This window comes from Vulpes vulpes, chromosome 9 (genome assembly GCF_048418805.1).
Source record: "Vulpes vulpes isolate BD-2025 chromosome 9, VulVul3, whole genome shotgun sequence".
NCBI classification, from domain to species: domain Eukaryota; kingdom Metazoa; phylum Chordata; class Mammalia; order Carnivora; family Canidae; genus Vulpes; species Vulpes vulpes.
Window position 1 is genome coordinate 40,670,527 of NC_132788.1, and position 17,856 is coordinate 40,688,382.

A 17,856-nucleotide genomic window follows, 5' to 3' on the forward strand; every position below is an offset into this window, starting at 1 on the left:
GTACATTTTCTGGGGTTTTTTTTCAATCTTAAAGTTGCACAAATAATACAGATTCACTCTAGAAAAAATAGAAAATGCAGAAAAGCAAAAGAAAAGAAAAAAAAAAAACCTTTTTAACTACCCAGAAACTCATCTTACTATCTTGATACTACCCCTCCAAATGTTTTCCTATGTAATACATACATGCAAATAAATTTGAAATAAAAATTATCCAGGGGCACCTGTGTGGCTCAGTTGGTTAGCATCTGCCTTCAGCTCGGGTCATAATCCCAGGGTCCTGGAATTGAGCCCCACATTGGGGCTCTGCTTCACCTTCTCCTTCTGCCCTCCCTTGCCTTGTGCTCTCTGTCTCAAATAAGTAAAATCTTTTTTTTTAAAAAATTATCCAATTCACACTGTACCCAGGTCCTTAAGACAAGGTGGAATTCTTAGGTCAGCAGGTATGTATTATTTTGAAGGCTCTTTATCATGTTGCCAGATTGCCCTCCAGAAATGTTATATCAGCTTCAGTCCCCATTAGTAGAGCAAAGAGTATTCATTTCTCTCTCACTAAGTAGTGGGCAGAAACATATTTATCCTTGTTGGGTTCATTATTATTTCTTAGAATAATAATGTATTTGACCATCTATAATTTTCAGTGTTTTCCCCTTCATATAAAAAGTTTCTTTTTAATGTTATTTAAATAACATTTAAATGCTTTTTAAAAACTGTTTTAAAAACATTTTCAAATGTTTTTTAACATTCAAAATGTTAAATTTTAACATTTTAACATGTTTTTAACAATTTAACGTGTTTTTTAAATTTTAAAAATTTCTCCCCAATTTTGAAATTTTATGCTTCAAAAGCTGTTCATTCTGCAAGATCATATATGCAGAATGAACTGATTTTTCAGAATTTAAAGGAGTGACTCCCTCTCAAATCTCTTTTTCTCCCCATCAGGAAGGCAATTGAAGAACTGCTTAAGGAGGCAAAACGTGGGAAAACAAGAGCAGAAACAATGGGACCGATGGGTTGGTAAGTGCTTCCTTAAGTAGAGCACTCTTCCTTCAAAAAACAGTATAGAGGAATTCTTGGCTGGAGAAGTGGATATGGAAATCTTTAGCAGACTAGGGAAGGTAAAAGAAAGGGAAAACCGTGGCTGTGGAGGAAATCACCCAGAGGCCGAGAGTGTGAGAGTGGGAGCCCTGCTGAGTGCTGCTCTAGGCAGAGGGTGTGGATGGAGAGGAGCCATTAAGGCGTCATCATCCCTTAAGTTCACAGATCCCAGGAGATAATGTAGATGTGACTCCCGAAGGTACCACCTGAGAGGAATATTGTAGCAGTGTCCATTGTTTCAGCATCTGTTTTAATTATAGTCTTAGTAAATTGAAATTTCTTTTTAAAATTCTACTTGGAAGTATTTTGATTCTGTGACAGCTGTGTAGAACTAAAGTTTGCCTTAGCAGTTTCTACATATGAAGCAGTGCTTTAAAACTTAAAGTTTCGAAACAAAGGAAGAATTTAACCTTAAGAATTTAATCTTAAGCATTATTAAGCTTTACTTTAGCAATAACACACGCATTCAATAAATATCCTGACTTTAGATCTTTAATCTAGAATTTAGAATCCACTACAATGGAGGGTTGTGGATGATTAAGAGCAAAATGTAAAAGTGAGATAGGAGTGGAAACTAGGTTTCAGAGTATACCTCATTCTATAGCTTTGATTCTTAGAACCATGTAAACCATCGTTTACATAAAATACAAAACAAAATTAAATAAATAGAAGGACTAGGCAATCCTTAAAAATCAAGCAAAATAAAACAAATAGATCTAAAAAGCCTTTTAGTGGACAGTTTAGCAGCACATAAAGGAACTCCTTCATGTGATCTGAAATTTGACACTCTTTCCAAAAAAACTCCCAGAAGTACTAAATTGTTTGCAGTCATCATCTTAAATTGTTTGCAGTCATCATAACTGTCAATAATACTAATGTTTTTCTGAAAATATTATATAACAGGATAAAGCAAAGTAAATATTTATTTGCTATAAACACCCAGATTTCCAGTGTCCAAGAGATACAGATATAAAATCAAAGTAAAAACCTATAATCCTAAATTGGAATTGGAAATAACAATACAAAGCCATGCTAGATTTTCTCTTAAGAAAGAAAGAAAGAAAGAAAGAAAGAAAGAAAGAAAGAAAGAAAGAAAGAAAGAAAGAAAGAAAAGCTTTTTCCAGCTCTGTTCATAGAAAAGTGCTAGAAATGATGACCACCCACTCAGTAGCAGTGAGTGCCCCTGGCATCATATTGTGGTGTATAAATACCATTTCTCACTGAAAAAAAGACCAAAAACCTTAGAGAAATAACTGACTGCACATCCGAGATAGTGCCTGGAGATCACCAGACAGCAAATTAGAGGTCACAGTCCCCAAGACTGCCCTCACTCTTACACCAACTGCAAATTCAGGGAGTTCTCAAAAGTACCCTCAGCTTCCTTAAGTCACTGACAAATTCCTACAATTCACAGAAAACTATGATATGAACAGTTACACTTTATTATAGGAAAGGATACAGATTAAAATCAGCCACAATAAGAGGCTTAAAAGGCATTGTCTGAGAGGGCTATCTCTCTGAGACACGAAGTTTCTGCTGTCCTCTCCCCATGGAGTCAGGACCCATCACCTACCCAGCATCAGTATGTGATAATATGCGTGGCATATTGTCAACCAGGGAAGCTCATCCAGGCCTCCATATTCAAAGTTTTTTTTTTTAATATTTTATTTATTTATTCATGAGAGACACAGAGCGAGAGAGAGGCAGAGACACAGGCAGAGAGAGAAGCAGGCTTCATGCAGGAAGCCTGACATGGGACTTGGTCCCAGGTCTCCAGGATCACAACCTGGACTGAAGGTGGTGCTAAACCGCTGAGCCACCCGGGCTGCCAGTATTCAAAGTTTTTATTGGGATTCCAGTACTTAAGGATGATTGATCGACTGGTCACATGGTTGATCTCAGTCTCCAAGTTGACCAAGACCACATGACCCAAAGCTTCCACCCTAAATCACATGTTTGGGGTTTTTGGTTTTGTTTGTTTTTAGCATGGGCAGCTCCCACTTTAAGACCATCAAGTGGGACCTGCCCCATCCTAAGATCTACCCTAAACAAAGACATTTCTGTCAGATATGGCATTACCTCCCAGAATTGAGATTACCTCCCAGAAGCCAGACCTCTCTATGGGTTAGGCCATACTCTTACTACACAGACAGGAAATGTGTAAGAGGAGGAAGAAAGTGATGTCAGGAAGACTCAGGAAACTACTTGAAAGGTCTCCCACCGGATGGGATAATTTGATCCCCAAGAAGAATAAAGCTGTAATGATTGAGATACCTGAAACATGTTAAAATCCATAAAGTCATAAGGATACCACAAGAAGCTTAGTGGTCCCTTTTGGAGAATACTATAGAACCAAATCATTATTCATAAAATTGGCAAATAGTGAGGAACATTTATCTTGCTCCCTGTGCAAATTATACCTAAAGATTACCAAATAATTGATGAAAGGAAACTTCCTTGTAGAACTGCATCTGGTAAATGTACAAGGACTATAGAATAAGATCATCATTTGAATTCTTAACAATTCAATATGAAAACAAACAATCCAATTTAAAAATGGACAAAAGATTTGAACAAACACTTCACTAAAAATGATGTAGGATTGGCCAATCAGCATATGAAGAGATGCTGAAATCATTAGTTATCAGGGAAATACAAAATAAAACCAGAGTTGGTGGTGGCTCAACAGTTGAGCGTCTGCCTTTGGCTCAGAGCATGATCCTGGGATCCTGGATGGAGTCCTGCATCGGGCTCCCTGTGGGAAGCCTGCTTCTCCCTCTGCCTATGTGTCTGCCTCTTCTCTCTCTGTCTCATGAATAAATAAATCTTTAAAAAAAAAAAAAAAACATAGTTACCACTATATATACACTAAAATATCTAATACTTAAAAAGACTGAGAGTACCAAATAACGATGAGGATATAGAACAATTTCAATGTTCACACATTGTTGGCAGAAATGTAAAATTGTATAGTCATTTTAAAAAATAGTTGGCTGTTTCTTATAAATATACATTCACCAGAGAGAATTCTTCCAACCAATTACCAGAGTATTGAAAAGTAAGCCCACACAAAAATCTGTACAGTTATATGCATAGCACTTTTATACATTATAGCTCAAAACTGGAAACATCCCAAATGTCCGCTACCTGATGAATGGATAAACAAATTGTGGTTCTAGCCATACATGCAGGGCTCCTCAATAGTAGAGAGGAAAGAAGTACAGACACACTGCACGGAAGAATCTCAGGGGTGCCCTGCTAAGTGAAAAGAAGCCAAACACAAAACCTTACACTCTCTAAGATTCCACTTATGTGGCATTTTAGAAAACACAGAACCATAGGGAGAGAAAGCAGATTATTGATTGCCAGGAAATGGGGACAGAAGGAATGGATTTACTGCAGATGTTTGTGGATGACAGAAGGAGTCTACATCATGATGAGTGTGGTGATTACATGACTTGGTACATTTATTTTACTTAAAAAGGATAAGTTTTACTCTATATGAATTATACCTCATAAAACCAATTTTAAAATAAAAAGAATGTCCTTATTTGCAATCCCTAAGGACACACGGGACCCAGGCAAAGGTCAGTGGCCACTAAACTGAGATAAGGAGTTGGTGGGGACCATTCTGGGACAGGTCAGGCTGACCACACCTGAACTCACTGACCCATCTTCATGCCGCGAAAAGTTGCAGTAGGTAGAGCAGACCACCATTTCTGAGACATCCTTGTCAAAAGATTGAACCCAGATCTGATTAGATCTCCAGTTAGAACTACAGGTTTGCAGGTAATACAGAGAGCAGAGGAACACCTTAACTGACACCATAGGGATAAAACCACAAAAATCCAGTATGTGGGGAATTCAACAGGACAAACAACCCAGTTTCTTTAACAAATGAATTGAAAAGAAGGAGGGGGTATCCTATGAATTAATAGATTTGAGACACATCAAATAAAATATATACTTTATTTGGATCTTTTCCAAACTAACTGTAGAAAGATGTTTATGAAACATTTGGGGTATTTGGTGATACTAAGGAATTAATGTTAGTTTTTTAGGTGTGATCATGGTTTTGCTGTTATTTCATTTTTTAAAGGTATTATCTTCCAGAAATTCATTCTGATGTATTTATGGATAGAGTGATACAAAATGAAATAATCTGGTGTGAGTCAATCTGTATGTAACATATGCAATCATCTTAGATTCAATAAAATACCCACCTCCTGGAAGGATACTTAAACAAATTAGGTGAGATAAGATGTATGCAAAACATTCGATGTGGTTCCTGGAATGGAGCAGTGGGTCAGAGTTAATTAGATCTGCTCTTATCTCCTTTCAGCCCTTCCCTGTCCTTTACCAAGATGAAGGTGCCTCTACCCATTTGAATCAAATTAGTACAAACTTGCTTAGGAGCAGGCCGCTTTGGTGTTCAGGGATCAGGTTGACCATAGCCACTGGTCAGCTACTACCGAATGTGAGAGAATCGGCATAGAGCTAAATCATGAATGCAGATGGCTTGACAAGTGAATAAGAAAATGTCAGGGTCCTGCTATGTTAGGAGTGCTCAAGGAGATCAGTTGCATCTAGGCAGCTCTCCAGAGGGAAGACATTTATCCTGATGATCTTTCTGCCGCTAACTGGCTTGGTCGAACTTTCTGATAGTGGAAGAACTAGTTTATCAGTGTCAGCTCTGTTTCCCCTGCAGAGAGTTACCACATGCCCAGGTCATCCTGACATTCATGGGAGTGCTGATGTCCTCACTGGGCATCATCTAAGTAGTGTCAGCAGTTCCACCAAGTTGCCGACGACCCAGGTCCCTTCCAGTGTGCTACATCTTGTGGCCATAGGGTGTGATTCTTTTCCACAAGGTCCAGTAGGGTGACAGCCATTCAATCCTGATTTCAGTTAACAGAAGGGAAGAAAAGGAGAAGGAAGGCATGCACCCTCCTTTAAGGACACTGCTCAGAAGTTGCATACACCATTTCCATACATATTTCCATATATACTCCATTGGCCAGAATTTCCTTCCATGTCTTCACCTGGCTACAAGGTCAGGAATTTCAGTCTTTTTTCTCCCCAGGAAGCCACGTGCCAGACAAATATCTGGGGTTCTTTTACTGTTAAAGAAAGGAAGAATGGATATCCGGGGACACCTGGCAGCCTCTTCCCATGAAGGAGGGAATCATGTCGAAAGGGAGTAAAATAAAAGATGGCAGGCAAAGTCAAGCATTCCAGACTTGTAAGGGCAGATCCTAGGAGAATAGGATATGAAACTTCCAAGTTCCCATTAGCCTACAAGACAAGAATTCCTGCTGCCATTGCTCCTTCTCTCAATTGTCTTGTAATAGTGGTCCTCCAACATTTGGGTTATTGGGTCCTTTACCCGCTTAAAAACTATTGATGACCCCAAAGAGCTTTTCTTATGTGGATTATGTCTATCAGTATTTATTGTATTTGAAATTAAAATTAAGCAATTTTAAAGGATTCTTAAATTCATTTAAAAATAATAATAATAAGCCTATTACCTGTTAAAGGAAATTATATACCCTTTATAAAAATAACTATATTTGTGGGGGAAAATACTTAGTTAAAGCAATATTGCTTAGTATTTTTGCAAACCTCCTTCATGTCTGGCTTATAAAAGACACCTGAAATTTCATATATGCTCCTACAGTCTGTTGTTTTGGTTGAATTATATGAAGAAAATCCAATCTCACAAATATATATTTGGAAAAGGAAGAAGTACTTCAATAGCCTTTACAGAAAATTGTGGTATTCTATAACCCTTCATCAAAATTTTGCAGATAACCTCAACAAGTGGTAGTTTCTTTAACATCCTCTTTAATAACATAGACTTTTCATAAGCTGTTAGGATAAAAATCCCTTCATCTACCTTGCACCCTGATTGGGTCTTCTCATATGTAATTTTGTAACATCACGCAATGGTCATCTCAGAAATGTTGGCTCACAGAGTCATCCTCTAAATGTTGACACATTTCATTATATAATATTAAAAGAATCCATTTGTAAATACCACCACTAATCCCATCAGAAAAGTCTTCTAAATGTTGGGATGGGAACTTGTCAAGCGCACAGTTTTCCAAGTCTCACTTTCTTTCACTTGAAAACCCCAGTTTTATCATTGCCAGTGAGGACTGTGAGCTCTTTTCCTTGAAGTGACAGGCTCACTCACATCTGAAGAACCAGCTGGTTCACTTGCAATTCCAACATTCATACAGGTCTTTTCCTGTGGGTCAGCACACTCTGACACATTTGGGCTGTGCAAACAGGTCTGACTAAAGGACAGCCATGACTTGCTTCTGCTCCCGAGGCTGGGACAAGAACATCTTCACCATCATGCTCCTTCTGGGGTTTTCCATCTGTTTTTCCATCTGTTTTCGTGCATGCGTGTATATAAATAAAAAATTCTGACCACTAATCCAGTGGTTCTCACATTTGAAATCATGTGGGAAGCTTCCCAAAATACTAATGTCTGTGTCCCACCATCAAAGATTATTAGTTTGGATAGCCTGAGCTTTGGGGTTTTAAAAAGATACCCAGGTGATTCTAAAGCGCACACAAATTTGAAAACCACTATCACAATACCTACATATTATAAAGAATAAAACCAACCTGCTCTGCAGAATTCAGAGCATTCCCACACCTCTCCCAGGGGCAGACGGCTCCATAGCACTTGGGTAGCCAGAGGCCCAGCCACGGCAGGCCCAAGATCCATCCCTGTCAAGCAGACCTTCTTGGACAGATCTTAAAGGAGTAGACAGTCTGTGGCTTACTAGTGGGCCATGATCTGTTTTTCTAAACATCTAGAAGACCTTTATATTTGCTTTAAAGTTTAAAATAGAACCAGAGTACCATTTTTTTTCCTCTTGGGTATTCCATGAAAAGATCTTAATGAGGTAGTTGAGCCATTGCCAGAAAGAGATTGCTGAACTAAGAAAATGCCATGGAATGGCATTTTTTATTTTATAAAGAAAGAGACCATTTGGTGCTCTGTATTTCCGTGGATGTGTTTCAGCAAAAGAATCTCTTCAGAGGCTGTTCTTTATAGAGGCCTCAAGGAAGCTGAATGTGGGCCCATATGACTTCCTTTTAGTCAACATAAAGGAATTTATAAGCACAAATTTCAGAAATTTGCCCAGCTACGTTGTCCACAAAGCTGTTTTTATTCTAGTCACATTTACGTCAGCTGATCTATAGCCCAATGTAATTTTTTGAGTCTAGTGCCTTCAGAACTGCAGTCTTATACTTGGAAAGGCTTATATTCTGGTAGGAAAAGTTAACAAAGATTGAGTTTGACAGAAAACGATTCTTCAGTTTTTTGTGGTTTTTTAAAAAATTTTGTTTATTCATGAGAGACACAGAGAGGCAGAGGGAGAAGCAGGCTCCTCCCAGAGAGCCTGATGTGGGACTCGATCCCAGGACCCCGGGATCACGTCCTGAGCCGAAGGCAGACGCTCAACCACTGAGCTACCCAGGCATCCCCGATTCTTCAGTTTTTTTTAAACCCAGTTTTAAGGAGAATGGCATTTTGGGGTGCTTTTCTATTTGGCGTGGCAGTTCTGGTGATAAGGGGAAAAATCATCCACATTGTTCTTCCATTGTATATAATTATATATTTGGTTATTTCTCGAACCTTTATGCAGATATTTTATTTTTTATTCATTTGAGCACCAGCAGGTGTATTAAGAGGCCAGGCTTAGGCAGCAGTAAAGAAGACTCTTTCTGTCCTGGCCTTAAAGTTGTTAATCCACTGGTGGATATGGACAGGTGAGCAGGTGAACACAAAGCAGCATGCTGGAACCAACCAGCAGGGAAGGAAGGGCTCCCATTTCAGAGTGACTCTTGAACGAGGCTCTTGGCAGTGTTTCAGGGCCACAGAGATCCAAAGGCTTTATAGCTAAAGAACGTGGGACCTAAATGGGTTCCCGAAGGCCCCAGCTAGCAAATTGAATGGATCATTTGCTTTCTTGTCCCTAGTCTAACACTCCTTGCTACACCAGCTCTCTTCTGGTTGTTATTGTCCCATAGCTTGCGGGCATGTCAGTGCTTCCTGCCCCCGGCTTCCCACATGCCTTCCAGATCAAGTTATGAAAGTAAATTGGAGAGCCTTGCACATGTTACCACTGGATCATATGGCTATGGAAAATAATGTGTGCAGCTAACAGAGCAGGAGGCCAAGGATGACAGCCCTGTCGTCTGTCCCAGGATACCACCATTCACATATTTGCTTATGAGCTTTATCTTCACACATCCTCTGTTCCTCTCAGTAGTCTCCTAAAGAGCACGAATGTATAGACAGGTAGCTTGGGATTTATCTTTGCTGCAGGATCCAGCCTAATGCCTTACATATGAAATATTCTCAGACTTTAAGAATCAGTTAATAATATAAGTATATATGTACATATGTGTCAACTGTTGCACATTACCTTTAGGTATAGTGTCAGGGCCACAGTACACCAAAAACCTACCTGGGGCCTCAGGACTGTTGTCCACAGAGTAATTAAGGATTAACAATTCAGCAATGGCAATTGTAACACCATAAAAGAATCTCTCAGGTGGCCACATGCTGAGGCATTTGATTGTCAAATTATAAACTGTAAGCACTGTGGGTGGTTGTGGTGGTTGTAGCAGCATCAAACAACAAAATGAGCTGTAATCAACCACAGTGTCAAGATGAAAAATCTTACCCATGTTTCATGGAGTGTTTGGGGTGTAGTTGTGCTTCTTTCTATGGGTGTTATTTTTTTACTCACATCCACAGTAAGGCAAAGGAATATACAGAATGGAAGTTAAAGTGCTGCTTGCTGATGTGGGAGTGAGTGTGGCCATAGAACAAAAGAGTGAATTGGAGAGCATCACATGGAAACTTGCTCCCATGATTCCAGGGAGTCTATTTCCCTAACCATAAAAATAAGAAATGTAATTTCCCATTGCCTGTTATACTTCACAAATCTCAAAGTTAAGTGCATTTGGGGAATTCCGTGACTTTGTCCCAGCCTTGTCCATGTTAGTGATTCACCACTTGACACCACATACACATCTGCTTCTTGGTGCCTGTGCAGGACGAAGCAGCCTTGCCAGCAAGAGTGCCAACAGGCTCTTCACCTGTGGTTTCTTTCCCCAACTGCTCTGGCAGTTGGCCACCTGGTCACACCACAGTGTGTCTTTGTCTCTCTCTCTACTCCTTCCTGATCTGGGATGATGTTAGGAGGGTAGACCTTGGCATCATAGCCCTGATTCCAGTCTTTCCAACTTGGGATCTCAAATAAGTTGTTTTCCTTCTCTTGTCCACCCATAAAGTGTTCAGTGGTTGGAGAAATAGAATGATGCGATGGCATGGGGTGATTACTTCATGGAAGTCAGTGTCAGCACTGTTACTATTCCCAATTGGCTAGTGATTGCGTGCCACTGTCCAGTGGGTCATATTCATGGAACTATTTTAGAATCCAGAAGTGGCAGGTGTGGGGGACCTGGGTGGCTTCGTCAGTGAAGCATCTGACTCTTGGTTTCAACTCCGGTCGTGATCTCAGGGTCATGAGATCAAGCCCCTCATTGGGCTCAGAGCTCAGCATAGAATCTACTTTAGATTCTCTCTCTCCCTTCTTCACCTCTGTCTCTAAAATAAATAACATCTGTGCTCGCTTCGGCAGCACGTATACTAAAATAAATAACATCTTTTTTTTTTTTTAAAGTGGCAGGTCTGAATCTGTAGCATGATAGATATAACTATTTCTATCCTTCAAGCAGTGAAGACAAAAAGTATTCAAATCAGAAAAAAAATTACATATCTTTTCCCCTTTCTATTTTCTGTTGGTTTTACAGTCTACTATTTTTCTGAAGTCCAGCATGATAACTGCAAGGAGGAAGTCCTTATTTTTACAAATTCTGTTATACGTTATGCCCACTCAAAATAATAGAGAGATGAAAAGCTTACAATCCCCCTAATCAGTTCATAGGTCCCTTGAATGGCAGATTCTTCAGAAATCCACCTCTCCTGGGGCATACAGAAGCCCTCACAGCTTCTGGGCTGACAGTTTTGGAAGTGAAGTAAAGCACTTCGCTTTTAAAGTGTACCAGGGTGAGGATGCCAGATCTTAAGTCTGACAGTGCTGTCGTGGGTACTCTCCCAATGCAGTCATAACCAGTTGCATTGTATATAGAGTTTTATATCCATTTATATTGTTAGCACCTTAAATCATTTCTTCCCACATGAGCTAGTATACCTTTCTAAAAGCAAAAATAGAAGCTGGCCAGGCTGAAAAAGCTGACATGGTGTGGCTCAGAGCAACAGAGAGGGAAGCAGCCACTCCAACCCCAGTAGCATGTCTTGGGATGTAACCAAGGACGTAGGTGGTGCAGACACCTGGAGCAAGCAGACTGCCCTCACTCGAGGGCTCAGGTTTTACCTCAGTGCAGATATGAAAAGCTCTGGAATCGTTGGTTCCTAATGCTAGCTTATCACATCATCTCAAATACTGGGGGAAATGGCACTAATAAAGAGCTGAGAAACAAGACAAATCAATGAAATGAGTTTTCTTTTTCTTTTTTTTTTTTTAAGATTTTATTTATTTATTTGAGCAGGGGGACGGACAGGGAAAAACAATCTCAAGCAGACTCAGCACCAAGCATGGAGCCCATGCAGGTCTCTTTCTCAACCCTGAGACCATGATCCCAGCCCAAATCAAGAGCCCCTGGCTCAACCAACTGAGCCACCCAGATGCCCCAGAAATGAATTTTCTGATGGGATGAATGAGAGGAGAGTAATTTTTGAAAGGGGTTAACATACAGAACACGGGCAGAGAATTTTAAGACTGGAACTTCAGAAACCACTTATATACCTCAGCCTTCAGTGATCTATCTGAAGAGTTATCTCCAGAGCTTTCACAGTATTAGGAAATGCAAAGTATAAGCTCAGAGGTAATACTTTGGGGCAGCTTGAAATGTCCTGGGAAGTGAAACTTACAAGTTTAACCATTTGAAATACCAGAACTATTTGTTTCAGATAGATAGATTGATTGATTGATTGATTGATTGATTGATTTGAGAGAGCATGTGCGTGCGTGCGCATGAGTAGAAGAAGGGGCAGAGGGAGAGAATATCCAAGCAGGCTCCATCCCACCAGCCATGAGATCGGAACCTGAGCTGAGACAAAAAATGGGACACTTAATCATCTCAGCTACCCAGGTGCCCTGAAGTACCAACACTTTTAAATGTTAACCATTTTTATGAAAATTTCTATGAAATCTCATTAACTTTTTCTTGATGACTCTGGGTTTTTTTTTTCTTTTTATATATATATATTTTTTTTTTTTTTCTTGGCTCAACTCAGGTTTTTTTTTTCTTTAAAAAAATTTTTTTTCTTGATGGCTCAGGATTTTTTCTTTTTAATTGCTTTTTGTTGTTGTTGTTTGTTTTTTGTTTTTTCATTGAGCAACATCAGATAGCCTGCTCTGTTCTTGATTAGCTTCTTATCCCAGGTGATTTGGGACTTTAGGATGTTATCACAAGTTGCCACCAAGGAGAAATCCCTACTATATTAACTGATGTGAGTACTGTATGTACTTACATATATGTATATATTTATTTTTTTTTCTTCTGTGAAGAGAGTGAATACTAATATAGGTCCACAGTCCCTTGTTTAAACCCTTGAATCCTGCTAAGTGTCTAAATTGAGATATTTTTACATTTTAGCAAGGTACATAAGCATGTCCAGTATACACCATGAACGCCCCCAGGGGTACTTGTTCAACACATGATTATTTCTGCCCCCACACATATGAATGCTTACACTAAATGGGATAAAGACTAGACATAAATAGCCCAGTGTCAGGTTAGGCCAGGTTTTGCTGCCAAACAAGTTTCAACATCATATAAAGACCTTGATTTTCAAAGGTTTTAACATTTTAGAATTGTAGAGAAGAAATTATAAACCCATAGGTAACACTGAAGATTTACCATGTGCCAAGTACTGTGCTAAATTCTTTATGTATTATCTCAATAAATCCTGCCGGTAGGTAGATACTTCTGTTACTCCTGTTTACCAATGGGGAAAACCAATGCACAGGGGAGTTAAGTAACTTACCCATGGTCGCACAGCTAATTAGTAGAGCTAGGATATAAAGCAGAGTTAACATTCACCAAACACTTGTTACATATTCGCATTACTCTAAGCACTCCCTCATTTGATCTGCAACCATTCCATTAAGATAGTCACTGCTATTATTCTCCATTTAACAGGTAAGAGGCAACAGGGAGATTATATAACATGTTCAGTCTGATGGTGTGGTTTCAGAGCATGTGTGCTCAGCCAGTACCACATTCTATGAGTTTATAGCAATGAAACAACTGGCTTCTAGGTTCAACAAGATGAGTTACCACACCGAAGGCTAGTGGGTTTCCTCACAGGTCAGCAGCATCATTATACTCCTTAAACCATGATATTTTCACTGCAGGTTTTGTCATTTCTTTATATGGAATCAGTTACTACATTTGCCTCCACATCTGCTGGCAACTACCCCTCTATCTCATTGCCCTGCCTTACTTATTACAGGTATAAATGAGCACTTACTGTCATGACCTAAAGCATATCCTAGCACGTTCAGGAGAAGTCACTCGCAAAGCCTCCCCCTTCCTTCTCCCTTTCCCTCCTCCTCCCTCCCCTCCCCCCTCCCCCCTACCCCAGGTAGGCAAATGCTGCCCTTAACTCTGTACCCAGAGTAGACTCTTAGGCACAGCCAACATTAAAAATCACATCTCTGGGGATCCCCGGGTGGTTCAGCGGTTTGGCGCCTGCCTTTGGCCCAGGGCGTAATCCTGGAGTCCCAGGATCGAGTCGTGCGTCAGGCTCCGGGCATGGAGCCTGCTTTTCCCTCCTCCTGTGTCTCTGCCTCTCTCTCTCTGTCTATCATGAATAAATAAATAAATAAATAAATCTTTTTAAAAAATCACATCTCTGATGTTAAAAAGAGATGTAAAGGACAGTTTCCTTGTGGCTTGAGTCTAGAAAGTCCTCTCACTCTCTGAACATCTCTTTTGGTGGCCTGTGGAGTCGGTGGCTCACACCCACCGCTAGAAGCTAGCAACCATCCCCTCCAGCAGGGTCCCCACTCTCAGCAGGAACCCCTGTGTCTCTAGCAGAAGAGCTTCATTCATCTCTGACGAGCATATGGGGGTAAAGATGATCTTACGTGGAAGATAGCAAAATAGAGCAGAATTCATCAGGAGTTACCAAAGGGTTTGTTTTGACTATTGTCCCATCGGGCCATCCTCGCCTTTCCTCATTTGTCTGATCCAGAGAAGAACTGACCAGGTTTACCAGCACTGAGCTGGCCCCCTCCAAGGAAAGTAGCTAGCCCAGGGTTCTTCTGGAGCCAGGACACACGTGTGGTACATTTCCTTGTACTCTGTACTCTGGTGCTGCTCGTGCACTAAGCACTGGGCCACAGGTGGCAGAGGGGGGGCACTCTCAGCTTCTTACACTCTGCACTGAGGGGCATTCTTCTCCTGCAGACCAGCTGAATGGTGCTCTTTGGTGACATCGGTGTGAGGTACTCCTCTGAATCTTTGCTGAGTTTGCAGGGGTTCGAGTTTCTTCACCAAAGTGGTGCCTGAAGTCCTGAGAGCCTCTAACACCACTGATGTCCCCGCAGGTGGCCCTGCCTTAGGACTGACTGCTGACATAGCAGAATGCTGGTTGCTGTGCCTTTTCCAGGAGCTCAGTGAAGCCCCACAGGGCTCCAGGCAGCTACGTGGTGTTGTACCCCCGGTCCCCCGGTACTTCAGGTCTGGATTTTCTGTACTCTTTGTCACTGCCTTTTTTCTTCGCTCCTCATCTCATTCACTGTGGCTTCAAAACTCTAGCCGCAAAGAAAAATAAAACAAAATATCTGGTGTTGCTTCCACCTCTGAGTATGACCTAAAAGAAGTACTGGCCCTACTACACTCCACTCACCTTTCTCTCTACATTCCTTTTTCTCCTTGTTCTAGTTCTTTCCCTTGTCAACTCTCCTGGCCTGAGCATTAAGCATACACTGCATATGGAGTGCCTACACCACCTTCGATTCTCAGATATTTTCTCCATCCGTGTGTAGGCTCAAGAGCTGCTTATTGGCTGCAGGAGACATTTTCTTTTATTTTTTCTCCACCTTTATCTTCTAGATTCAATGCCATTCTAGTTGCTTGATCTTCTCTGACCTCCCTATAATAAGTGGCACTAGGCTTATATCTGCTCATGTTTCACTTATCGAGTACTAGAGTATAAAATCAATCCAGTGGGGTGCTGGTGGGTTGATTTGGAAGTATTGTGTGGGATTCTCTTTTTTATCAAAGTTTGATCTGAAGATAGAGATTATAGAATCCTACATTCATTTTTGCTTAATACCAGCCACTCTGAGTAACATGATTTTGGGGACCAGCATCCTCCTAAAATAGCCCATCATGGGACAGACAGCTGAAAGCCAAGAAAAACATGCAGGTTCTCACCTGCATGGGGTTTTCTTACCCAAAACGAAAACTTTAGTGTAATTAAAAAAGAAAACAAATGTATGCTTAGGTGTATACCTAAGCGTTAGTTACATCCTGTCTCTTGGGTGAACTTGAATACCCAGCTGATTTAATATACAGTGCACAGAAACTGACCCAGAGGGTGCACCTGGGTGGAGTGCTCCGAACATAGACTAGAGTCCTGAGACGGAAGTGTAAGAGAGTCTTTTAAAGGAAAAATGTGTTGGGATGCCTGGGTGTGACTGCGGTTAAAGCATCTGCCTTCAGCTTGGGGCATGATCCTGGAGTCCCACATCGGGCTCCCTGCATGGAGCCTGCTTCTCCCTCTGCCTATGTCTCTGTCTCTCTCTCTCTCTTTAAAAAAAATAAAGGGAAAATGTGATTATTGCATTTTTATGGATTCTTTGGATAATGTTTATTTCTAGAGGAGAGCATTTAGCTCCAGTAGTCAAGATATAGCAAAATAATTTTTTTTTCCTTAGAGAGGGACTCAACTTTTTACTCTCTGGTAAGTAAAACAAGCCATGATCAGTTTGGCTCAAAGTGCAGATGATAGCCAAACCAGGCATTTATTATTCAAGCAGAAAACATAAGCAATTCCCATCTTCCAGGTTCTAGCCAATACCTGCACATGTACAGCAAGCAGTAGAAGAGTTAGTCCAAAAAGGAAGGGGGTGAAGTATTCAGAGAGGCCCAGTCTGCAGTCTGCAATTCCAAGTGTTTTGCTTTTTTCCCCCCTTGTACTCAGAGTTTACACTAGGTGGCATGCAAGGAAAGCCGAACACATTTGGAAACTTAATTCTGTGCACACCCAATTCTTCTGGCACAAACCCTGACCAGTGGGTGCAGCTTCAGAGCCAGTGATCTCGTTTGAGATTGTTCTTTTTCTCCTCCCCAGGATGAAGTGTCCTCTCGCTGGCACAAATAAAAGATTCCTAATTAACACAATTAAGAACACGCTGCCCTCCCATAAAGAGCAAGACCCTGAGCAAAAGGAGGGCAGCAAGGAAGCCACAAAAAGCCAGGGCCAGAAAGAAGAAAAGCGGAAGAAGCACAGAGGTCACCCCTACAAGCACAGCTTCCAGGCCCGGGCCCCCGAGGGCCACTCTCCGCACCGGAAGCCCAGCGGCCGGGACAAGTCGGGGAAGCGCTCCAACAGGCGATGAAGAGGATGGGCAGGAGCCACCTGCGCTGATCCGTCTGGGACAGGGGGTGTGCCCACGAGGATTTGAGGACAGGCCTGCAGCCAGAGAGCAGACACCTAGGAGTGACTTTTACAGTCAGTCCTTAGTTGCTATGACAAGGAAATGAGTGCAAAGGGACTTGCTCTGCAGGTGTCCAGGCAAGTTCCAGCTTTTCTGGCGGTGGCCTCCCATAGCGTGTCATGTTTTCATTCTCTGTTGTTTGGAAGTTGGTTTCAAAATAAATCTAAAACTTAAGTTTTCAGAGGTTGTAACGACTAATTCCAGTTTTTTCGACGTGTTAACGATTGTGGTCCTCAGATTTTCTCAGAAAATGAAATCCTCTATGTTATCTTTTTGGAAGATGAATTTAAAATTCAAAAGTCATCTGGCCAGTAACCACAGTCAGGAAAAGATGTAGCCCTTCAAGGGCTAGAAAATTACCATGAAACTCTTTGATAGGTTTGTTTTCCTCTAAGGGAGCCATGTAGAAAATTCTCAAGATGGCTTTGAATTCAGTGTTCCATATCAATAACCAGAGGCTAAATAATTGGCTCTGTTGTTTCCTTGTGCATTCTCAAACTCATTCCTGACGTAGAACAGCTTTCTATATTTAATTTTTTGGGAATATATAAGTTTTAAGTGGTGCTTTTAAAAGAACCCTCAAAAGTTAAAACTAACATAATTACTTTAGTACTATGTCTTATTTAGCTGCAGACCTATAATACCACTCTTAGTATAGTTGTTTCAGAAATCTTAATTTTAAATTAAAGTGTGTTTACAAGACCGTTTTCTGTTGTTTTGTTTTTTTTCAATATTGATGTATCTCCATTTTAATGGAGATTTTAATGTATAATTACAAACCTTTCAAACCAGTATTCTTCCTTTCATACTCAGGAAAATGTCACCAAGTACCCTCTTCCCTGGTCCACAAAAGGAAGAAGAATCTCTCTCTGTCCCCCCACCACCACCACCACCCCCAGTTTTCCAAAGCATCTAAGCTTATGCCTGGCTGCTCCCAAATAATCACTCGCCACAGCCTGCTCCCTGCTTC

General features: G+C 40.9%; 1 protein-coding gene across 2 annotated transcripts in view; it reads left to right on the forward strand.

Moving 5' to 3' along the window:
- Positions 1-17,593, forward strand: part of LOC112918637 (protein POLR1D-like) — a 45,488-nt gene extending 27,895 nt beyond the window's left edge. For both annotated transcript variants that reach the window (XM_025996711.2, XM_072719884.1), the window contains 2 exons: positions 940-1,014; positions 16,520-17,593. In XM_025996711.2, coding sequence (XP_025852496.1) covers positions 940-1,014; positions 16,520-16,787 — 343 coding nt within the window. In that variant the 3' untranslated portion in view covers positions 16,788-17,593. The remainder of the gene's footprint in view (positions 1-939; positions 1,015-16,519) is intronic.
- The last annotated feature ends 263 nt before the right edge of the window (positions 17,594-17,856 follow it).